Genomic DNA, 25,124 nt, shown 5'->3' on the forward strand with positions numbered 1-25,124 from the left:
GATGCTAAACCGATAGTTTCTGTCCTGGCATCTGGACGGCTCTGCCCGCTGGTGCTGCTCACCAACACATGCTGCCACGAGCATCGCCGTTCTCTTTGGTTAGGCCGGGCATAGGATGAATCTGAGCATGTTTGTAGCTGAAGAGATGTGGTCACCGGGCCAGCCCACAGCCTGTTCGTGTTACTGTTGTAAACAGATTTCAGTAGACTCTGGATTCACACGAATGCCGCCTTCTAGAATCAGGATTTTAGATTAGTTTGTGTTCGGGTAAACTCCTTCATAGACATGCTTTCATTAAAGTATAATGTGCCCATCTTCTCTGAAGATGACTTACTCTCTCTTGCCGATACAGTGTGTGTTAAATTTTTAATGTAATGGTTGATAATCTTTTTTTTTTTTCCCCCAAGATGATTTCTGGAGTATCTTCAAAGTATTCAGTAAGTGCCATTCACAGTACTGTTTTTCCACATTTTTCAGATATATTGGGAAGTCGGATTCAATAACAATCAGTGTGTGGAATCACAAGAAAATTCATAAAAAGCAGGGAGCTGGTTTTCTGGGTTGTGTGAGACTTCTTTCAAACGCAATCAACCGCCTTAAAGACACTGGTTGTAAGTAAGCTAAAGACTAGAGTTTCTTCTCTTTCAGACCAAACTTTCATGCACAGACTTTTGAAGAGTGACAGTTAATTGGGGGTTTGTTGTTTTTTATAAAGCTTGTATATTCCAGTTGGTTTGGTAGTTTGTAACGGTGTTTTGTGGCTGAGGATACCACGAGTGGGCTAGAGAACGTAACTTACCTTTGGCTTTTCAACTCCTTTGCCCGTTACCACGGACAGTGGTAACTTCAGTGCCGCAGCCTGGTTGTGGATTGTCAAGACTGAACTCACTGTGTTGGAATTCCAAAGGAAGACAGACTCTAATTACCTTCAAATTATTTTTTTATTACCTTCAAAAATGCAAGTCTTAAGGGGTAAACGTAAAGGTAAATCTATCTAGAAGCCAAGTTTGTAGTTTAAAAATTAATGGGCCTTCAAAATCGATTAGTAAATTTTGTCATAAGGTATTAAGTGCTTTATAACACTTCGAGCACTTTGTATTTACTTTTTGAAAAGTTAATTAACACATAAGGTGCTGCTTTCTCATTATCCTAATGGGTGCCATTTACTTCTGAACAAAATTTGGCACGCTGTTTGTGATGGGAAAAGTAGTGCCTGGCTATACAGATAATTTTAAAAAAATAGGAAAAAAGAAAAAAGTGACATGCTGGTAGAGAAGCGTTGTGATTTTACCTTCAATAACAGGTTCCTTGGCGATAAAGGCATAAGTTCTCATTTTTAAATATTTGTCACTAGATCAGTGCTTCAGTGCATTGCGTTTTGCTCAGTTTTATGAAGTTCTACCTATTTAGTGCGGAACACGTGGATTGATGCTGCAGGTTAGCTCTGTGCTGTACTACTACAGTGTTGAACTGGAAGTGCATTATGACAATGGCTGGTCTTCAGAAGGGAAGAGAGTTCAAAATACCTCTTATAATCACTTTAGACATCCAATCTAGGAAAATGTCATTTCCTATTCATCAAAAGAGCTTTGTGAAGTAGGAAAAATGTTAAAGCAAAAGTACTCTACTCTAGTTTTCTGATTTAAAATTATGAAAAATGAAGTCTTGGCTGAAGATTTTTAGTTTTGCTTCCCTTCCCCCATCTCTTGAAGTCTTAGCTATCTTGCGCTAGGCTGAATTTTGTTCTGATGGTACTTCAGTGTGCCTGTCAAAGGCAGCAAAATACTGCATGACTTACGCTTTGTGTCCTTGTTTCGTAGATCAGAGATTGGATCTGTGCAAGCTTGGGCCAAATGACAATGATACTGTTAGAGGACAGATAGTAGGTAAGTAAGGGTTTTTATCTTTTAGTTCTCTTGGAGCTTAATAGTAGCTATAGAAATACCCTTCCTAGAGGTCAGTTTTCTGTATTGAATTTTTTTTTTTTTTCAAATTCAGTGTCTAGTGCCAGAGCCATTTGGACCTCAAGCTAGAAGTGTGTATGTGGAGAATTAAAACAAAAACAAACAACAAAACAAACCACGCAAACCACCCCAAAAAAACCCCAAACAAACCACCCCAAATATTATTATAAGTGTTGGGACCAATAAGACCATAGCTAATATTAAATCTATTTAGAAAGTTTTTAATTTCACTGTGAAGAATGGCTACAGTTTGAGCCTGAACTCCCTGTGAAAAACTGACTATAGTTTTCTTGGCCATTGGAAGTTCCAACAAAGCTGTGCTTTTTGTAGGTTTTGCAAAAGAGTAAAACATCTTGCTGTAACAGGAGTGAGTTGCTGTCTGGGATGACTTGGTCAATTCATTTTGTGTTTTCACGGGTTATTAACAAGTCTGTCACCCATCTTGATAACTGTGCTTTGTCATTCTGCTAACTCATAAACCTTAAATAACTTAAGAATTAAAAAGAAGCTGGCAAATTGAAAAACAAGTATCCACAAACAACTTCATAAGCGCTCTCTTTTTGTGCATTGTAACTTGTTTCAGAAGGCAGCATTTCTAGTAGGTCACTCAAGAAGTCAAAAAAAAGTTGGTCAGGGTAAGGAGGTCTTTATTTTTATGGCAAGATGTTAATGAGAATATTTGGACGTGAGGGAAAGAAAAGTGAATTTGCATGCTCAGTTTTATGTTCAATTCCTAGTTCAAATAGTATCCAAGCAGCATTCTTGTTTTGTTAGCCAGGGAAAACTACTGAAATATCAGTCAGCAAATAAGGGCTTCAGTGCATTTGTTTGCTTTCCTCAAAGCGCTCTGTTGAATAATACCTACGACTTTGCCTCTTTATGTTGCTTTAACCATCTGTCTAGCATCTGATCTGCAAGTGTTTGCACAGTATTACGAGAAGAGTGAGGTGGCACAGGAGAGTCAAATGATGGTAGAAGTGTGGAGTTCTAAGTGCATTGCTAACACTTCAGACCATTCTTGAATATTAAATTTTCCATGTGAGCCTGCACAGAAGAGTGAAAGATAAACCAGTCATTTTTCTGGGGTGCGTTATGTTGTCAGTTTTGTTTGCTTTTTGGTTTTCCTCCAGTATAGTGCTCCCCTGACCATCCATGCTGTATGCATGCGATTTTGTTTGTGGGGTTCCTTTTAAGAGGAAACTGAGCCCAGCTGACAGGAGAGCTTGTTCAGGGTCTGCTGCAGGCAGCGGAGATCCACGCTGCCCACAGCAGTCCTTCAGACATGACACTAGCAGCGACTGTACCCTCACGCCGTGACGTGCTCTCATGCTGCCCTCCAGAGTATGCTCCTTGTCATCATGCCTTGAGAATGCTAGCATTAATTAAACAAGCAAAAAAAAACCCCAAACCCCACCCCAAAGCAGAAAGGTCTCAAGGCTGTTGGGATGCCAGATGGGAAGCCTGGGGCAAATACCGTGCAGTGTGGGCATGGCAAATACACACTTCAGAGATAACTAGTTGTCAGAGATAACTAGTCAGCAGCGTGGGCGTAAACTAGACTGACCAGTTGGCTTAACCTGATATGATCATGAAAAGTGGTATAGCCAAAGCAGCGTTAACTCTTTTGGCTGGGGCTGTCCCTAATGAGCAGGAGCTGCTGGATCGTGCGCTGAACCTAGAGAAAACACAGCTTGCCATGTTACAGTGGAGGCTGAGAACAAATCTGTATGTCCTGCTTTGCGCTGTTATCATCAGAAAGGTCAGGTTTCCTCAGTCATGGCTGTGTTTTAATTTAATGCATCCTTGGTAAGATTCCAGAGACTCCTGTCTCTTTTTTTTTTTTTTTTTTTTATTGAAATTGTCGTTATTAATCTCCTTATATTTTAATCTTTCTTCACTAATGCAATTTTGATGTATGGGTGAATAAGCCTGAATAAAACTAGATAATTCCGCTGCAGTAGTTACATGGTGGAAAAATCTTGATTAAAAATAAGTAAGAAGATAGAATAAGTTATAAATATACTCTCAGTCCTTCTAATGATAAACTGGCTTAAATTAAGAGGCTATGCAAGATTGGAAAACAATATTAAAATGTAATTGATACTGTCAGCAGATGATAACCTTACAAATCAAGTGCACAGTGGGTATGTCTTTATAATTTGGGACAGGGAGCAAGGGGATCTTTATCTTAAATACCTGGGGTTATCTTCAAAGGGGGGAAGAAAAGGGGACGCTTGTGAGTAGTGGATGCAAAGGGCACCTGAACTGTGTCTTAATCTTGCAGCTCTCTTCTGTGCCACCATTTTATTTCTGATGTGGCGGTGCAGAAAAAATGAGTCCTTACTCATTACAAAATGAAGCCGTGCACAAATTTTGGTCCTCACATAGGCAAAGAGGAGGTAATTGCCTTTGTTTAGTTTCATTTTTGTCTGTGTGTATTGCTTGCCGAACCTTGCCTACATGCAACAATGTGAACTTGTCATGTGTGGGTTTGTTGCAGAATAAGTAGATCATCTACGATTTTTGTTTTGGTTGAAATTAAATTTAAGGTGTCTCTCGCTGTAAGAAGTTGCTTTGTAACGTTAGTGTTCATGGAAGACTAAGGGTTAATATTGATTAGGAATAAAGCAAGCAGGTGCTGCAGGGCTCCCTGGGTTGGTCTGTTGAAGGCCCAAAATCCTAAGTTTCAAAACATGTTGTTGAAAACTTGGACTCCCTGGCAAAAATTGCCAGTACTACTACATAAACTTGGTGATGTTGACAAAAGTCTGGTTGTGTCTCGATTAAGGTCTGTAAGTTTATTTCATGGGACTTGAAGACAATTGTCCAGAGGTACAGTAGTGCCACCTCAAGAAATGTGTGCCACAGCACGTATCTAGCTTTTTAAGTAATCGTTTTATTGTTAAAGGCAAAACAAAACATCAGAAAAACCCCTCCAACCCCACAGGAACACAAGTGTCATAAATTATCAGATTGGACACTTGCAAATTATGATACTGGGAACAAAAGCTGCCCAAAAAATCTTTGTTTTCATAATTGTAGTACAAAAGCTTCAGGCATAAATATCCATTAGAATGAAACATGTAAAAAATAAAAATTAATTAAATAAAAAAAAGTAATACAGTTTTGCTGAGGGCTGTAAGGGCTTTTCAGGGTGCTGAGCACTGCTTTGTGTGAGAGTTGCATTTAACTTCTTACCACTGCTGTCTGAAAGTAGCCAATAAACCAAACGTGTAGCGCTTCTAGCAGTTAAGTTTTGCCTGGTTTTGTGTGTGTGTGCGTGTTCATGCGTGTGTTGAATCCCACGTGCACACAAAATACATAAAAAGGAGTCAAAAACGTACAGGAATTTCTTATTTTAGGACCTTCTATTAGCAGTTCTCCCGTTAGCAGCGGAAGCCTGGCGCTGGCACGGTCCCGCGTGCTCTCCCAGCCGTGTGTGAGGTTAGCCACCCGCTGCCGCCAGCCGAGCCACGCAGCTCTGCTGTGGCACAGTCCGTCTCATACGGAGAAAAGTTAATGACAACTTCAGAGTTAACTTTTTTCCCTGCCTTAACTTACATTCCTATTCTTCAGGCTAGCTTTTTTGGAGTAATATGTAGAGAATTGTATGTATGAAAACATACCCTGTTTCTGTATTACTTTCTTTGATTTATGGGAAGGGAAAAAATATCCAGAACATGCAACTTAGTCCTCCAAGTTGTACCATTTCTCTTTCAAATATAACTGTAATTTGCATTCAGATGTCATATCTTTAATAATTCTTTTATTATCTTAATAGTAAGTCTTCAGTCCAGAGACCGAATAGGCACAGGAGGACAAGTTGTGGATTGCAGTCGGTTATTTGATAATGATTTACCAGATGGGTAAGCTGACATCACTGTAGTGTAAATACAAATACAGCTCATACAACAGACTTTGGCAGTGATGAGAAGTCAGTGTACAAATAAGTTGGTTTATTTTTATTCTCACACTCGGAGTTTTCTACAGTTTCGAATTTAGGAGCAGGAGATAAGCCAGCCAGGCTACACAGACTAGTTAATAGTTTGATCCTGTCTTGTCTCTTCTTGGAAAACGGGAGGTGACATATATGAATAAATGCATTAAAAAATATACTTGTCTAAGAGAACATATGTCTTTCAAATTATAGAACTGATAAACTAATATAACATTAAATCACAGCCAGCAAACTGACTTCATCCATATAGTAGTTTTGTAACAAGGTAGTGAACACACAGGGCTGGCTGTCTTCTGCAGCGCTGTGCAGAGGTATTATAAAAACGGATCACTTTTTCTTCCATGTAAATCATAGTGAAGAAAACGTGATTGGGAAAGGTAATGGAGCCGGAGTTCTTGCTGTATTTACCTGCCAAAGGCTGGGTTTAGGATTTTGATTTGTCCCTGTGAGAGTTAATGACATCATTGACACCTAAAACAGTTTTGCGAATACAGAAAAATGCTCTGTTTTAGGTTCTGGTGCTGTCATCAACTTTTTCAGAGCAAACACAGACCTTCTGAATGTGATTCTTGGCAGGTAAAGACAGGAGAAACTGATTTTTCAGATGATGAATTTTAAAATGTAAATTATCATCTAAGTCCTAAACAGCATTCTTTTGTTAATTTGGAGTCTGGAGAAGTCAAAAACATTTTTGAAAATGCGTTTAAATTTTCACTTCAAAATATTCCTTGAATAAATATTGCTTACTTAATTGTGTAACTGCAAAGCTATCTGTATAGCCTCATGTATTTTGGAGTGCAAAACTAGTAATAATTAAAAAGTCGTGCTATTTGAAGGTGACTTTTTAATGAAAGCAAGTAGTGCGTGAAGACACTATGAAAGCACTTACTAGGATCAGTGGTCAAAAAACGTTAAATGCATTATTAAACATGGTGTTTTCAAGAAGTTTCTTTATATGGCTATTTGGTTTTAATTAGGATTCAAATAGTTACTGAACATGAAAGTGTGATATTGTTAATAATATGCCTCGTTCCAAGGGAAGAATATGTAAAATCAATTTTGAGTTAACTTTCAGTTGTTTCCTGTTACCTTGTTCAGCTAACACGGTTCATAATAGTGTACGTCTTCCTGAGTTGGCATTTATGTTGGAAACATTTTGTGCCCTGGTTTCCTGGAAATACCACTCATTACCTTATCTCTCAATGTCTGAATTCTAGGTGGGAGGAGCGGAGGACTGCTTCTGGAAGGATCCAGTATTTAAATCATATTACACGAACAACTCAGTGGGAGCGACCAACACGGTAAGAAATTATTTGGGAGACTCTGCATACGATGAAGTTTGCTTGCTGCTCAGGGGTGCTGAGCACAAGCGATTCTAAGTGGCTCTAACAGGGGATATTCGGCATTCCTCCGAGTCACTCTACAAACGCTGTATGCTTTTCTTCTCTAACATCCTATTCCTTCAGTCTGCCCAATATTTAACTCGGAAGAATCATTCTGACTAGACTTTTTTTTCCTCGCCTAATAGTAGCATCTTTGTTTTCTTGTAGAGCTGCTATGGTAGAACTCTATAACTACAGACATTACAATGTGCAGACATCGTAAGGAATGAAGAAAAGGAATCATGAATAGCTGACAGACATTATCTATGTACATGCTATGACCATGTAATCCAGAACTTTTAAAGCTGATCGTTACAGAGCATGTTTCGAAACGATTACGATCACCTTTTCTAATAACTGTAGATGGGTGTTGTGAAGCTGTTCCTCAAAACAGTTTTGCTGTTACCTAAATTGTAGATAGTGTCAGCACATATTTTTCAGACTCTTCTGCAGACTGTCTGTGCCTGCAGACTGTCTCTTCCATCCTTAATAAATATTTGACTTAAAATAAGCTGTACTGTTAATACTGCCAGCTCTGATATATACTTGCGGTTTTCAAGCGAGTGAAGGTACTGAACGCTTTTTTAATTTATCTATCTGTTTTTTTCCTGGTATGTTAAAATACCTATTCTAAGCTCTAGACACATTTACAGTAGAAAAACAAATGCAAAATATATAATTCGTTTCGAGGATTTCCTGCATCCTTATCAATCCTCCTTGAACCCATTTTAAATCCTTTTGAAAGCAGCATTGAGATACAAAACCACATAATTTAATGTTTCCTCTTGCAGTTAGGCTCTCAAGAGCAACTATTTTTTATCTTACTTAGCCCTTTTTCACCGTCCTCGCCTAATAACCTTCCTTAAAAATTAAAAAGGAGTAACAAGGCCTGATCACTTCCTTAGCTATATGAAGACAAGGTGAGAAAGTCTGGGCTGTATGCTGCTTTTTTTTTTTTTTTTTTTTTTTTTTTTTTAAGTAAGTTTGCTCTCAGCATTCTGTTTAACGTGGGAACTGCTCATGTGAGCATTTGATATGATCTTGATCCTGCAGCATCACATACTAAGTATCAGGTCAGACCCTACGATAGGTGAGGCGGTTTACTAATTACTGTGGGATGAACCCAGTGAGCGCAGAGCAGAAGCTCTCTGCCCATCATTGAGGTATCCTGCTCAGCTCAACTGCTCAGTTCTGCCGTCCACAAAGAATTCCCGAGAGCCCCTGCATGAAGCTTCCGTAAAGCGCGATGTCCAGTCAGCAGTGCAATTCTCATGTTTTTCCCCACAGGCCGGCATCTGAATACTCCAGTCCAGGCAGACCGCTGAGCTGTTTTGTGGACGAGAACACTCCAATTACAGGAACGAACGGTGCGACCTGCGGGCAGTCTTCGGATCCCCGGCTGGCGGAGAGGAGAGTCAGGTCACAGAGGCACAGAAATTACATGAGCAGGACACACTTGCACACTCCTCCCGATTTACCTGAAGGATATGGTATGCAAATTAAATTTTATTAATTGTAGGTCTCCCAACAAACTAGGAAAATGGGTTGTGTCTTTTTGTCGTATGTAAGATCCTTTTGATTCCTTAGTTTGGGGAAATCAGTCTTTGTGAGGTTGTTTTTTATTACATTTTTTATTCTTATAGTTATTAATTAATCTTGATTTCACAGAGCAAAGGACGACTCAGCAAGGTCAGGTCTATTTTCTGCATACTCAGACTGGTGTTAGCACGTGGCACGATCCAAGAGTACCTAGGTAAGAAAATGATGAAAGTATCCTTAAGGTGTCAAACCACAATAGTTTAACCAGTACTGTTCTCAGAATTCTCTGTCTGGTGTTATATTCTGACTCTTCGTCCCTAATATATCATTTTAACACGTCATTTATCAAAATACATTAGTCTCTCTCCTCAGTTCTTCAAATTGTTATTTTAATGCGAAGGTGGAGAATCAAGAAATAAATTACAGTGGTGTTTTGAAAACAGGTATAGTTAACTGATTCTAGATCTTGCATATGAATTATCGCCAAGTCCAGGTTTTAATATTCTGCAAAATAATGAAACAAAAAGAGGGTTCTGAGCACTTCCAAAAATCTAGGTTTATCGAGATACTTCAGTGAAAACTGGGTTGGTTTTGTTTTTTAATTCAGGCTCTGGAAGTTAACAAGACCTGAGAAATTGGCAACATATATTTATGAAGAACAAACTTTGTGACAAATAGGCTAGTTAAATGTGATCATTTTTGATGGAGGAGCAGACAAAGGGGAAAACCTAGTGGATGCCCCTTGTGTGTTTAGTCACACGATTTGTAGTGAACTACAGTCTCATCATCGAATCAGCTTAAATTTACTTGTCTGTGAGAATTATTGTCCCAAGTTCAGACTACCAAACGTAATTTTCTCAAGGAATGGGAAACTTGGTACATTTTGAAGAAATTAATTGGAGACGCTGGGTCATAAAAAGCCTGGAAGCTGAAATGGTGAGCTGTGTTTGAAGTGCCAGCATGTTGGGCCTTTTTAGAAAAAGGAAGAAGGAAAAAAAAAAAGGAGGTTTTTTCCATTTGAGTATAGTAGCAAACATCTAAAAATGCACAAGCTTTTTTACAGCAGGTTTCCTGTTACAGAGCAGAAATGAATATTTATTTTCTTTATAATGCTCTAACAGGGATATTCCTAGAGCAATCATATATGCTTTCAAGCATCTCATTAGCAGCATATAAATGGGAAAGAATTTGGGGGAGAGGAGCAAACAGGTGGAGAAGCTGAGAGAGACTAACCTGTGATTAAAATACTCAAACTGCTATTTCTGTTGCAGCTATCTCAATGCTTAGGAGAAAATAAATCTGAAGTGTCCTTTTAGTTTAGTGTCTTTATTTCTGATACACACGTGTATATACTGTATATGATTGTACATGTGATTATTTCTGATGTGTTTGAAAGGAAAGAAGGATAACAGAGAAATTATTGTTAGCTTCTGATTGTTCTTTAAAAAAACCAAGAAATCCTGTTGAAAATTATTGCCTCCTAGAGCCTGCGGATGGTGTTGTAAAATAGTGTGTGTGGTTTGAAATTGGCAGCCAGTATTGGCATTTATGAGAATTGTAGCAACTTTGTCAGTTGCTGCTGCTGTTCATTCACATGGAAATGGATTTTGGATATCCCGGGAAGGACGAAGTGCCTCACGGCCTTAAGTTCCCTGCATTTTCGAATTATTCTTTTGTTTTTATTACTACTCTTGTGTTACAAGAATATACTTTGCTTTGATGCATTATCTGTATACTTGAGAGTGGGATTCAGCTGGCAGTTGTGCATTAGGAAGTCTTTGCTCCCGTGACGTGGGTATTATACAAAGCTAGAAACTAGATCTCTCTTAAAAAAACTGTATTAAGACCTAATCCTTAAGTTTGCAGTGTTACAGTTTTGTACAAAATCTAAGTTAGCACTGCTTTTAGGTGTGGCAACAGAAACTGTCTCTGAGAACAAAATTTGGCTGTTTGCATGAGGATAGAGTTTATGTCATTTCTAAGGAATAATGTATTTTTACACTAATATGCCACAGTCATTTAGTTAATAAAAGTAAGCCCTACAGTTCAGCAGCAGGGTGTGTATGGGTAATATCAGCAGAAGTTCAATCCCAGAGCCTTGTATTTCCATTAGTGGCTTCTCGGCGTTTTGAGTCCCTGCAGACGGCATCTTTTTAGCCATTCCGCCCCTCGGCTCTTTCCTCCCCTCAACTCACATCTTACTGGGAGATCTGAAGACTTACACCTTTAAAAAGAGCTGCACTTGACAGTGTGAGGTATCTGAGGTGTGAATTATATGCGTGAAAAATCAGTAAGTGTACATTTTTGAAGACTAGTATTTGTTTTCAGTGAACCTCTGGAATGAATCTACATCTTCCGAATTTCAGCAGTATTTTCTTGAGACCCATTAAGTTATCTCTACATCACTCAGTGCGGAGCTGAGTCATTGTTCATACAAAATTCTATTCGAAGTATTTTGTTAGAGAGCTGTTTGCTTCCCACTAGCACCTGGGGTTTTGGGGCAAAACCACCTGTGGGATACGCACATAATTCTTCATGGAAAGTATAACTCTTCAGAAATATAGTTTTGTTTTGTACGAGTTTTTAAAGTGTGATTCAGAGTTCCTTACGTGACTAATGTTTTAAAAATGTTTTCTGTCAGAATTGGTGTCGAACTGCAATTCCATTTTGGCAAATATGGCAATGGTCTTTATTTTTGTTTTAAGCCTGTATTAATTTAACATCTGAAGTTAGTTTGTAAAAATGAAGGTTATTTGATAAGAATTTTTTTCCCCACAGCATGTGTTCTGGGGTGTGTGTTTTTTCTTTGGTGGGCTTGCACCTTGGGAGTAGAGATTCCAGCTGAAGAGATCAAGTTTCTGAAACAATACATTTTCTCAGACTTCATGGAATTGTTCTGTTACATTTACGCTTGTTTGGCTCGCAGGCCAAATGCTGAGGTATTTTTCATTTTATATTTGTTTTCACAGGGATCTTAGCAACATCAATTGTGAAGAGCTTGGTCCACTGCCTCCTGGATGGGAGATCCGAAATACAGCAACAGGCAGAGTTTATTTTGTTGACCATAACAACAGGACAACGCAGTTTACAGATCCACGGCTATCTGCTAACTTGCATTTAGTCTTAAAGTAAGTCTAAAGTCTCCGGCACGTGTTGAGCGTAATAGAGGAAAGAAAGTGACTCTTGAGGGGTGCTAGATTTTGTATCAAGACGTATTCTGCCATTCAGTAGTATTCAAAGTATAGTCGCGGTGTTCTATAACACACTACCAACTTACTCTGTTGCATAGCAAAGAAGACAGGTTTGATTGTTCTTGAAAAAAAAATCTCTAGCAGCGTTTAGGCAGGAATGTGGCTATTGTGATGCTGGGAGTTGGGGGCAGCAGGGGGGGAGGCAAGTGCTGGCCGGTGAAAAAAATTGGCCCATAAAATTTTTTCGAACAGCAAGAGAGACACTTTCTTTCCTTTCTTTATACATCATACTATTTTCAGTTGTGGACTACTTGTTTTCAAATACGAGGTTGCATTCAATAGCCAGTGGTATGAAATACTGATGAGTTAAGCAAGGGTGCACAAGTGCCCAGCTATTCTCCTGGAATAAAGGAGAATTCAGCTCCTATCTTCAGTTTTAGAGTAAGGCTAGTTGAGATGTTCTCAAAATAACACCCCAATAATTTAACTCAGGTTTTTTACCAAAAGAATAAAATAAAATAGGAACTGTATTTTTTCCGCCTTAGTTCTGATACCACATTTTCATATTGCACTTTCAAAAAGAGAAGGGGAAACTCAAAAGGATTCTGGCTCTTGTTTTTATTCCCTAAGCACTCATTTCACGCTGGGAGATTTTCTAATAAAAATGGAAACCAAAAAGCAAACAAACACTTCTTTTTTTTTTGCGTAGACATGGCTATCAGTTTGTCCAAGCTATTTGGGAGTTTGACTCTATTGTTTCTCCTACTAACACCTTTTAATACTCTTGGGAAACACCTGTGAAGTATTGAGTAGGTGTTAAGTGGAAGAAACAATGAAGAGTTGGTTAGATAGAAAGCCATGCAGCCCTGGGCAAGGAGTAAGTAGGAGGAATAGTCGTCTTAAGGAAGTGAATCATTGGGAAGAAAGGCTGAAGGAAAGAATAATGGGAACAAGCACTGAAGAGACAAAACCGAGGAATGGAAAGTAATATCCAGGAGGTCAACATATCTTTTGTGTAATCCATAAAAGCTGGCTAGCCTTTGTCTGCCCAATATACATTTGAACTTAACACCCCAAGAGGGGGAAGAGGCTAAATATTGACAGATAGGTATTTTGTTTAGAGAAATCATTGGTTATATATGTGTGTATTACAGAACTTTAGTAAGCTCCCATCATCCAGACACTTTTGGTTCTTTTTTTTTTTTTAATTTAAACTACTAAGCACTTCTAATTTTAGCTGAATTTAGATTGGTAGTTTCAAATGAACGTGATCTTGAAAAAAACTTACCAGTGGAGGAGCATGTTCGTGTTTGGTACACAGAAAAGTTCATTAAATTAATTCAGATTTAGGTATTTTGCCCAAAGAAAAACTTCAGACCCTCTTAGCTACAATAGTGCAATTTTTAAACTGTAGAAAATTCAGTTAACTGGACTATGTTTGAAAAACTGTCCTTCACAGGTAGGTTTATTTTTAAATGGCAGTAGGGTCATAGTGGCTAGTTCTACATGTATTGTGGAGGACAGATACATAGCTAGCTTTTTATCTGGAAAATCCAGTTTGACTTTCAAGTTCCAGAATCACAGAACCATTTTGCATTTCTTTAAACTTAAGTACTACTACAGTGTGCTTAAGTTTTTCATTTGTACATCTGTCTTTCATTAGGGAAGGATTTCAGAAATTCAACCAACAGTGTCATCAGCAAAGTCTGCTGCCTGATAAATCTTTTCTGGTGTTTATTCTTTTATTGCACCAAACAGGATATGTGAAAGCTCCCCCCCACCTTAAACCCACCTCCTTATTTATTCTTTAAAAAAAAAAAAAAATTAGTTTGCCTTAGGCCTGTCATTTTGTAAATTATCTGAGAAATAAGTTTAGTATTTGGGTGGGATGGGTGTGATAGTGTTTTAAGTTCAAAGGCGTAATAAAAAGTTTACTCTCAATGATACTGATTTTTCTATCGAGCCGAGTAAAGCAGTTTGTTCTTCTAGTGATGACATTATAAGTTATGAAAATAATCAAACTTGTTACCCAGATCTGTTTTAAAATATTGGCCAAGATTTCGTGATAGGTTTTGATAGTTATGGCACCTGAAAAGTACCTAACTATATCCTTAAAGCACTGTACAGAATCAAGCATAGACATTCAGCTGTGAAAACAAACTAAGAAATTAGATTTAATTACTTTAAGCACTGCAGATTTTTTAGCTAATGCTGCACTGATTATTTTTAGTCTAATATGGAGGATGGCATTTTATTTTTCTCCTCCTAGCACTGCCCTATTTTAGGTTGGTTTAATTTGATGCATAGATCTTAAGTTCATGCTCATTTCAGAGATTACGGTTTTTTTAAGGCTGACATTGACTAGCTTTGTGTTTAGAGGACTTATTCTTAAAGCTAGTTTTATTCTTAAAGCTAGTATGAACATATACTCACTTTAGTATATAATTATGATCTTCTCTGGTAGGCATATACAAGGAATATTTTCAGATGCTTGTCCGCATGGAATTAGAAAGTTCAGAAGATAGAACAATGATTTTGCTTTAGTTTGTATATCAAGTAAATACAGTTGAAATGAGATTCATATTTAAAACTAATCACAAGTGAAAAGAAAGTACCATTCATGTAGCACAAATGATACAGAGACATATTCTGGAACCACGTCGAGTGTGTGTCTAAATTATTGTAATGACTTGGTTTCTCAGGAATGACTTAAAATAACTGTAGTTTACTGTAAGACCAATGTGATCAGCTTGAGAATAAGGTTAAGGGTAGCCTTATTTTAAAAAAAAACCAACAGAAGCAAAAAACAACAGACTCTGAAACTAACAAAATCGATTCAGCTAACTTCTGAAGTTCTGCATCCTGCGGCAGTCACAAAGTAGGATTTCTGTGCATTATTCCCTCCGTAGAGCCCAGGAGTAAAGAGATATTAATATTAATATTAAGCTTTGAGTTACCGCTGAAGTGATCTACAATTTGCGCAATTGCAGGGGTTTCTAAATGTTAGGCTTGTAAGAGCCCTGATAAAGATTTCCTGGTCACCTGGTGTTTCCCTGGAGGGTGGTTTGTGCAAAATTGCTTTAAATAGAAGATTTGCAAATAACAGAATAGCTGTCAGAACCACAAGGCAAACTGGGAACACCCCCACCCCTTTTTTAGTTGCCAATTCTGAATGTTCCTGTGGTAAAAGCCTGCTGGAGGTGAATTTTGGTTGGCCGGGACAGCCTTCTAGAAGACCTTGTTTCAAAACAGACAACAGACTGCAATTTTAAAATACGTTAAAACTGTGTTTGGTTCCATCTAATATGTTTTGGTCTTTGATGTTGAAAAAAACCCCCAATTTATTAACATTCCACTGGAAAACATTCTGAATTGTAACCTTTCTTATTTATCCAATAAATTTAGGGTATTCTCTTGAGTTCCACACAGAGATTCTCTTCTCATAGTTTAGGTAAAATGTAACTTTTATCCTGAGTTGTTTGGAAATGCCATACTAAAAAGCTATAAAAATACCCACTTACTGTGAACAAGAAATGACACACGAGAGGACATCTCTGCAACACGATTAATTTAGTTTTCCTAGTAAGAAGTTAGATTTAGAAAATCTCTTAGAATTGCTAGTAAAAATACTTGTTTATCTGTGCCAATTAGTTACATGTGAACTCCCACATTCCTGTGGTCCAGACTAGGCCAGGTACAAGGGACAAGGTCCTTGCCAAGCTGCCAGTACAAACATCTTTTTGTAAGCTTACTCTTTTTCAGACAAGCCATTTAAAACAGGCCATGGTATTGACTGTAGATTAGAGGCATAGTGTTTGGCAGCTCCCTGAATTTTAAAATGGAGGAAGGCAAAACACGCAAAGGAAATATGGAAATGGTATCTGAGAAATTCAGTGTCAGCAGCTTAGTAGTAAAATTGTGTGGATAATACCTTATTATATAGTGCTATAACCTTTTACATACTTTGCAGAGTAGTACTAATAGAAATAACAAACCCTAAAAACAACTGATAGTTGCCAAGAAAGACAGAAGCATATGTCTTTAGTCAGGATAAAATCCCTCTGAATTTGTTTTTTACTGGACCTGGACATTTTTAGCGTAATCACAGTAATAATCCTAGTAAATTGAAAGCAGTTTGGTTACAAAGACTTAACCTTTAAGAAACGTCTGAAGAAAATGGGGGATGAGCATCTGCAAACAGCTGTGTTTGTTTCTAGCCGCCAGAATCAACTTAAAGATCAGCAGCACCAGCAGCAGCAGCAGGTAGTGTCCCTGTGCCAGCTTCCCGACGAGGCAGAGTGTCTGACTGTGCCACGGTACAAGCGAGACCTAGTGCAGAAACTCAAGATCCTGAGGCAAGAGCTGTCACAGCAGCAACCTCAAGCTGGCCATTGTCGTATTGAGGTCTCCAGGGAAGAGATTTTTGAGGTAACTTGAGAATTTGACCCATTTCTTAACGTTGAGGGAAGGGGAGGAGGGTTGTTCATAACTGTCTAAAGAAGTCATTCAGTTAGATGGCATCTTGAAGTCTGGAATTTTACGCGTGGGGAATGGGAAGAGGAAGCATTTCAAGGGGATGTTAAGAACAGTTGTGTACTTAAAGTAGACGTCTTCACCCTGTAAAGAAGAATAAAAATGAGGGAAGCGTTCCTTGGCTGGAGATGTACAGACTGTGTCAGGGACTGAGGAAGGAGTCCAAGCACTTCATGTATTTGAAGATATTGTCTCACTTCTTCCTTGAATATAAGAATGCTAATGTCTGTTACAGAGGGAATGTTACAAATTGAAACCGAACAATTATTCATGATCTTTGATCTATTGTAACTTAAGTAAAGTTACTATTGAACAGCATTCATCTTTGGAGTTTGGATTACCTAGCATCTATCTCAATTCTGGTTGATTTTTTCTTTTTTTTTCAGAATCAGACCAATTTTATGAATTGCCTAGGCTTCTCCATGACCAGAGATACCCACAGTGGGATGTCTGCATTTTATTTTGTGACATTATTCAGCAGAATAATTCCGCTGAATTGATTAAACGCAGTTATAATTCATTGGCTTTTTCTGCAGAACAGTCTGTCGTCTTAAGAACTTTATCACCCATCCCACCCATCCCTGTTGCATTTTTACTCCACCCACAAACTTGATAGCCCCACTGTGTTGTCACAGTTTTTCCAGCCAAGAAAGATTTGTGTTGGTCTTCCCTTTGGAGACAGTCAAATCACTTCATAATCAACTAAAAAAGAAAGGGAGGAAAGGCTGCTGTACAGCAGTGAAAATTATGTTCTTGTTCTGAAAACTAAGTTGAGTGTGTTGGGTCCCAGACACACCTACCTCTTCTGTTCTGCAAAGCCAAAGATTGGGGCACCAATTCTGGACATAAATAAAAACTAGACATTTTTGTTTCATTCCTTTGAAAAAAAATAGCATTTGTTTTGCCTCTTTCAGCTTTCTTTTTGTGTTTTCTTGGTGAAGTCTTACTGATAGAGAAATAATTCTGTACATTTACTGGGATGGCATTGATGCTTCTGTTCTTAAGATGCTTCCTGAAGGTTTGCACGTGTTATACCCAGAGTAGAGGCTCCACTGTTGGCTTTTCAGACTGCAAAAATTGTGAGCCTTTATGCAAAACAAAAGGAGTTTAATGACACAGATTTTTTTTTTTTTTAAGTTATGTGAGAATGAGAGAGAGAATATTCTGATCACTGTATGCCTCTGGAAATTTAACGGAAGGTGGTTCTTCTCACGTATCTGTTTTATTTGACAAGTGCTATCACATTTGTAGAAAACTAAGTAAGAGTCTGTGATTTGAGAAAGAGTGGTTAATATCTAGGAAAACAGTATCCCCTTTAATAGTATCCCCTTTGGACTTGGAGTCTGAGACTCCATTTCTAATAAACAGTAGTAGCTTCTTGTCCGTAAATAGCGGTTAATAAAAGGAAGTGTTATGTGTTTACAGGAATCCTACAGGCAAGTCATGAAGATGAGGCCAAAAGACCTGTGGAAACGATTAATGATAAAATTTCGTGGGGAGGAAGGCCTTGATTATGGAGGTGTTGCCAGGTAAACAGTCTGTCTTCTGTCTCTTCCCCTGCACCCCACCCCACCAACTACACCCGTGCTTTGAATCCTAAACCAGCCTTGTATCAGCCCTGTTTCTTTTTCCATTATTCTTATTTATATTTATTTCTGTAACAGATTGTAGGTCAGAGGAATATATTTTTAGATAGTCTTTTAAAGGAAAAACTGCATCAAAAGAGAACTAATTTATTGTAAATAAATCAAAATGCATGTTACAGATCGCATCAGACGTCTATCATATATGCAAGACAGGCTTTTGGTATCTATTGAAATTATCATACTTTGGTTAGAAAACTTGGGTATCTGAGAATTTATATCACTAAATACTCGGCTTTGTGGCAGAACTTTGATAAAAATATGCTTCGTTGCAAATTATCACTACCAAATTATCACTACTGTTTGAAGCAAAAAGTTAAAAACTAGCAGTTAGTTTGTCAATAGCCTGAGGTTATTTTTCAGTGGCTTATAAAAAGTGACATTTATTGATTGTATGAAGATACTCTTCACATTTTAAACTGTTAGGAATTGTAGGCCAATTGCACAGATGCTGGTTTACTTCCCTGAAAATATTCCCCACCTCTGGCATGTGGATCTTCTTTCTCTAAATGAGTGTTGACTCATTTAGGAGTATTCATCGCTTGCATTGCATTGCATTTTTTTACCATTAGTATTCATTTCAAAGCCCAGACGGTGCTCCCAAACAGCCCATCTTCGGCATCTGTAGTTGGTGTATGGCAAGTAACCTCTGGAACGTAGGCACGTGTCTTCATGAGTTTGCAAATGGCCAATAGAGTTTTCACTTCATCCCTTCCTAAGTATTTTAACGTGCTGATTAGCCATAACTAGTAAAACAGTCTTGTTGAATCAATTACTGTTAATTGCTTGATGATAATAATAGTGTTTAAAATAAAGAAGTTACAGATGTTATTGTGCACTATTTTCCAAAGTATCGACTAGTATTTTTCGGCATGGGTTTTGTTTTCTAGTCTGTGTGCTGTGGAGCCTTTGCCATCTTCCATACATAAATACAGGAAGACCAAGCTAGAAAGTGTTACAGTTTTCCCAATTCTTAGACCATTATTTACTGATTTGTGAACATTTAATTAAAACTTTAACTCAATATATCCTTACCTGAAGATGGTTTATATTAAAAGTTTTGACTCGAACATCTCTGTAGTATAGTCAATAGAAGACATAGTGTCTTGTCTTAGTGTGTAATGGATGAAGGAGAATCATAGTCAGAAACTCTCTTGGAAATAAGTAACCTGGAGAAAAATCTTGGAAAGCTGGGAGGTACATCAGCAGTCAGGTCCTGTGCAGTTACTGAGCCAGTAAAAATAATTCTGGTTTCAGCCTTATCTAAGCATGTTCAGAGATAACTTTTTCACATTTATGTTTAACAGTAAGATTAAAAAAATCATACTGTTTTGAAAAGATTCTCAGTGTAGGAATGCATTTGTCTGAAGTAGACAATGAATTATTTTATTTTCTTCAGGGAGTGGCTCTATCTATTGTCACATGAAATGTTGAATCCGTATTATGGTCTCTTCCAATATTCCCGAGATGATATCTACACACTGCAAATCAACCCAGACTCTGCAGTCAACCCGGTATGACTGGTGACATGATTTCTGTAAATGATCGTTTTGTGACTAGAAATTAAATACATCTGGACAGCGTTCTAGCTTTAGGAACCTGATTCTCACGTTAGTATTGCTAGAGACTGAATTTGTGCAATAATATAATTTATTTTCAGTACTGATCGAAGAAACTTCTCAAATGTGTTCTTAATTTTCTGTAAGATGTCAATTTATCTTTCCTTTGGGAGAAATTAAGTTTATTTTGATTCTTAGTAGTAAGACTTCTGGACTGGAAGCAATATACTCAATGTGTTGTGTATAAAAACAAACAAAACAAAACAAAAAGCTCTGGATATGTTGGGGGTTTTTGTCTTTTCTTTGTATTGAAATTTTATTTCGTATTCGGCAGATGTAACCTGGAGGTCTTATTTAGCTGAATGGCTTAGTCTCTTCTTTCAATTCTAGGAACACTTATCGTATTTCCATTTTGTTGGACGGATAATGGGGATGGCTGTGTTTCACGGACACTATATTGACGGGGGCTTCACGTTGCCTTTCTATAAGCAGTTGCTAGGGAAGCCAATTACTTTGGATGATATGGAATTGGTTGACCCTGATCTTCATAACAGCTTAGTCTGGATACTGTAAGTACTGTGTATTGTATCTTACAATGTTAGAATTCTGTCTCGGTTAACATGTGATAATGTTCCTAAATCCAGTTGAAAGGAATGAAGTATATTTTGATCTCTGCTCAGGCAGATTCAAGAAACATCTTTCTTGCACAACTCAGCTTCTTTAAAGGCTTAACATGCTCAAGGTATTCAAATTTGGGGGGCAGGGAGGGGGGGATAAATGATTACTGAGCTGTAAAGTGCTCAGTTAATAAATTCTGATTTATTAATTTTTGCCTATTATTAACAGTAACATGTCATTAAAATATAACATTGAAACTTTGATAATGGTTTTTAAATATAACATAGTAAAAATATATGTTCGCCTTTTGTTTCCAAGCAGTAACTTGAAATGCTATTGAAAAACTAAATTGTGATGTCTGTCAGATATATTATGGCTGTAGTATATTTGCAGAATATGTTTTCACTGAGTCACTTGCTTATTTGTTTCCACCAGTGAGAATGATATCACAGGAGTCTTGGACCATACATTTTGTGTGGAACACAATGCATACGGGGAAATTATTCAACATGAACTGAAACCCAATGGCAAAAGTATCCCCGTGACAGAGGAAAACAAAAAGGAATATGTCAGGTACATCAATATCTATTCCAAAGTTTTTTGTTTCCTATGGTGGGGAGGAACTTTTACTTATTTGAAGTAATTGACAGTGTTACGTTGTTGGTTTCTTCCTAAGTGGCAATGCAATGCTGGCGGTGTGTGTCTTCCTGTCAGTACGGCCGTTTTTTTGGCTGGACAAATTGCAGGTTTATTGTATTTGAATACACCTTTCACAAAACCAATTTGCACTTGCTTGCAGACTTTATGTAAACTGGCGATTTTTACGAGGAATTGAAGCTCAGTTTCTGGCTCTACAAAAGGGATTTAATGAAGTAATCCCACAACATCTGCTGAAGACATTTGATGAGAAAGAGTTAGAGGTCAGTCCCCTAATGTTACCTTACGTCGTCAAGTGTAACAATGAAAGCCTGAAGCATTTAACATGTGAAGTTGTATCCCCAGTGCGTGAGGGGTTTTGCAGGTGCGCTATTACAAGAAATACAGTTAGCGCAAGAGGTCGTGCAGTCACTGAGCCTGCCTGTGCCTTCCACTGAGAGCTATGAGAGTGTTTCTCCAGGCGACGTTTCGTAGCAACCGCAGAAGCGGTAGAAGAGGAGACCCTCTCCTGTACCTGAAACACAGCGGCACCTACCTCAGGTTGTTTCAGAGTGCTACTCCAGCAGAGGTGGGGGTGCATATTTCTCACGGTGCAGTTTCACGATATTAAATGCGGTGCTGCCAGGAAAATAGTCTGTCACTCCCTTCCGCATCCCACCACTTGCTCCCAGCCCCTGCGCTGCACTGCACTGGCTTTGGTGTCGGGCAGCTGTGTGGTTTTGCAGAGCTGAGTTATGCCAGACTAAATTGGCCCTGTAAACACAGCGTGAGGAAAGGTGCTGTCTGGTGCTGTCATCGACAAATGTGGTACAAAATGTCACGATCGGCATCCAAACAATATCCTCTCAAGGCAAATCCCATAGATCCCAAGCTTGTTTTAAAACTGAAATCCAATATACAGTCTGTTAGCTGTGGCGCTGAGGGTTTTGCCATATAAAACGCCCATAAGGTAAATTATTCACGCTTTCTTCTGTTCACTGTACTAGAGTGTCAGTAATTGCTCTTCTTTCATCCTGAATATTCTCATTCAGCAGCAGTGAGCCAGCCATACTGTTAACCCAGAATCATTTTGCAGATGCGGAATAAGAAAGGGGAAGGTCCAATGTTCTTAGTCACTAGAAAATGTCTTCATAATCATATCCCTGTTGAGCTTAAACGGATCCATTGTGGAGCTCCATTTTAGAAGCGCTGAAAGCTCTTCATCTCTCAGGAGAGAAGTCTGATTTGTGTTACATGTAGGGTACGACAAGAACAAGATTACTTTTGAGGGTCCAGAGTTGGACCAGCCAAACTACACCCTCAGCTACGCTCCAGAAAGAAATACTGAGTTCAAATGTGAATTATGCATGCACTTTCACACATGGGTAGAATCTGTGCTTCTGTTATTTAATTGACAGGTCAAGACACTTCCATATAAGTTTATGAAATGGTTGATTTTTCTTTTTTTTTTAATTTGAATTGAGGCCATGTAAAAAATGGATTGTGTATAAAGGTAAGATTAAAAAAAAAAAAGAAAAGTTACCTTTCTGCATTGCTTAACATTAATGAGAGGTTATAATTTGCCTTTGGCACAAAATCTGTCAATTTTTCAATATCAGTTATTCATCATTTGGCTAGCTCCAAAACCATTTTTATATTGATCAATGATGAAATACTTAATTATATTTTAAATTTACAGCTCATCATTTGTGGACTGGGAAAAATTGATGTTAATGACTGGAAGGCAAATACTAGGTTAAAACACTGTACCCCAGACAGCAACATCGTGAAATGGTTCTGGAAAGCTGTGGAGTTCTTTGATGAAGAGAGGAGAGCGAGACTTCTCCAGTTCGTGACTGGCTCATCCAGAGTGCCTCTGCAGGGCTTCAAGGCATTACAAGGTGAGGCTTCTCCAGAAGTAACTGCAAATGCCTGGACTTGGAGGAAGGAATAGGGCACATCACAGAAACATGAGCTGAAAATGAGGCTGGGTGGCTGCCCTGTGACTTTAAGAGCGATTTTTCATGGTCTGATGAATAACAATCGCAAATAGTCTTTTGTGTGTGTTTGTTTATTACCGTGTTGTTCAGCTGTAAATAGCTCTTCGGTTTCGATTATGCACTTCCTTCTCTAGCAAGAAGTTCTGATCAGCGGAGATCTTAGTGGGGTTCTCCTCCTGTTTTTTCTGGAAGCCCGCTTTTTAATTTCGGTCTTTTTACAAGCCCTCATCACCTGTACAGCCGCGGGACCAGAAAACACCAACATGCAGTGTTCTTGCGCTTCTGACAGCAGAGGCACTTCGTAATGCTGACTGCTTTTATTGTAAGAGCGCCAGAATCGCAGCCAGCCCAGGCGTCAGAAGCGATCACCTTAATTACCGACCTGTCTTCTGAACTCCAGTCCAAGCGCAGGGTCTCTGTTGTAGCAGCTCTGTTGACACAACAGTTATCCTATTTCACCCTCTCACAAGATGAGAGAAAACTGCCCAGGGGAAACACTGACCGTAAACCATTTTAACAGGTAGAAGATTCCAACAGAACACAGGTGCTATGGTAACAGCTGCCACATACAAAAGCCGGTTGCTCTAGAAACCTGTTTTTTCTTCGTTATCCCTTCATTATCAGATCGAAGCCCTCGTTTTCTTTTTCCTCTGTTCTTGAGCTCTAAAATGTTCAGGTGCATTAAAAGCTTAGGAATCTTGAGTTTTTTGAGACCCTAGTTACTTTAAGCAGCGCATGGTACCATAAGTGATAAGTGTTTAAATAACATTGCAGAGGGTGGAGGGACTTGTTTAGGCAAACTGTGTAACTTAACCACCTCAGAATAGTCACAAATAATTGTTAACCCTACTATTGATGTTCATACAGTTAATGTAGCGGAGTGAGCTGTTTGGAGAATGGTAATGGAAGTAATACCAGTTTAGCTTCATCTGTGCTGCAAGTTTTAGTATGATTATACTAGTAAAACAAGTTTTCTATGAGCAAATGAAGCCTCATTTCCTACAGATCTGAACATGAAGGTTGTTCAGGTTTTAGGCCGAGTTAGCACAAGCAGCTCACGTTCTTATTTGACAGCCAAGAGTTCCCATGAGAAAGACTGACCCTGTGGATTATATTGCGTAAGGTCTCTCTACGCAGGCAAGAATTCCAGTTTTACTAAGGTTAGGGCATTTGTAACGTCTTCTGTCCTTTGTGAAATCTTCAACGTATACTAAGTCTAAAAGACTGCTGTGCTGCAGTCTTTTCTTTAGCAGAGAGGTTAAGGGGACCTCTGTAGAGTCAGATTAATTTAATTTGTAAGAAGTTGGTATTGTGACTCTTGTATAGAATGTGAATGGAATTGGCCACTACTCAAAACCTGTTATAAAATGGGGACAGATACAGCTGCATAAGTTTTGTTCCCTAGAAAGGGTGGGAGAAGTTAAATTAAAAACTGTTAGAATTATATAGTGCACTATGGCAAACAGGTATTTTATTCTTCCTTATCAGTACTTTGTTCTTGTTTATCTTTCAATGGTTTAAATAACTGCCTGGTTATCGTGTGTGGGTGGAGGGGAGGAATCTGTCTGATAGGCACGGTGAGGTTTTTTCCTGCCTGTTTATGATTTCAGCTTTCTTTGTGCATAGCTTCTCTCTTTTTGTGGTTTTAGTTACTTTGTTGTTGTTGCACTGCAACGAAGAAATTTCATGTTATGCAATTCAGTAGCAGTAGAGATCTTTTCTGGATTTTCAGGTGCTGCAGGCCCACGGCTATTTACAATACACCAGATTGATGCCAGCACTAATAATTTGCCGAAAGCTCACACCTGGTAAGACTTTTTCAGGTCTCTATTGTGATATATAGATTAAGACCAATATGCTGTCTCTGTATTTTGAGCAGTCTTTTTGGTTTTTTTTCCTCCCCTCCCACCCCCCACTTTCTGACATCACGAATGCTGTCCGTTACAGAGTAGTAAAGGTGTGAAAACTAGAGATAGCTTTTATTTATATGAAGTTCTGTTGGCCTTGTTAAGTATTGCTTTGTCGTTGTTTCAAGAACGTTAAATGAAGTGTAACAGAACTGTGCTAGGTGATGCTTGAAGTTCCAGATGGCTGAAACTTC

At 38.4% G+C, this 25,124-nt stretch overlaps 1 protein-coding gene across 6 annotated transcripts in view; it reads left to right on the forward strand.

The window, feature by feature from the left end:
* Positions 1-25,124, forward strand: part of SMURF2 (SMAD specific E3 ubiquitin protein ligase 2) — a 68,219-nt gene that overhangs the window by 39,207 nt on the left and 3,888 nt on the right. Inside the window, exons 4-20 of one of the 6 annotated variants that reach the window (XR_012676675.1) lie at positions 478-615; positions 839-984; positions 1,821-1,886; positions 5,746-5,830; positions 7,140-7,223; positions 8,592-8,794; positions 8,973-9,057; positions 11,813-11,971; positions 16,252-16,462; positions 17,993-18,096; positions 19,610-19,724; positions 20,160-20,338; positions 20,823-20,960; positions 21,187-21,307; positions 22,723-22,924; positions 23,158-23,543; positions 24,756-24,831. Coding sequence is in view for 5 of the 6 variants with exons in the window: in XM_075169505.1 (XP_075025606.1) it covers positions 478-615; positions 839-984; positions 1,821-1,886; positions 5,746-5,830; positions 7,140-7,223; positions 8,592-8,794; positions 8,973-9,057; positions 11,813-11,971; positions 16,252-16,462; positions 17,993-18,096; positions 19,610-19,724; positions 20,160-20,338; positions 20,823-20,960; positions 21,187-21,307; positions 22,723-22,924; positions 24,756-24,831 (2,112 nt within the window). In the remaining variant the exon portion in view is untranslated. Of the gene's footprint in view, positions 1-477; positions 616-838; positions 985-1,820; positions 1,887-4,256; positions 4,364-5,745; positions 5,831-7,139; positions 7,224-8,591; positions 8,795-8,972; positions 9,058-11,812; positions 11,972-16,251; positions 16,463-17,992; positions 18,097-19,609; positions 19,725-20,159; positions 20,339-20,822; positions 20,961-21,186; positions 21,308-22,722; positions 22,925-23,157; positions 23,544-24,755; positions 24,832-25,124 lie in introns of those variants that run through there. The other 5 variants (XM_075169505.1, XM_075169506.1, XM_075169507.1 and 2 more) reach the window with 5 other exon arrangements.

The sequence above is a fragment of the Calonectris borealis genome, chromosome 20, assembly GCF_964195595.1.
Source record: "Calonectris borealis chromosome 20, bCalBor7.hap1.2, whole genome shotgun sequence".
In the NCBI taxonomy this organism is placed as follows: domain Eukaryota; kingdom Metazoa; phylum Chordata; class Aves; order Procellariiformes; family Procellariidae; genus Calonectris; species Calonectris borealis.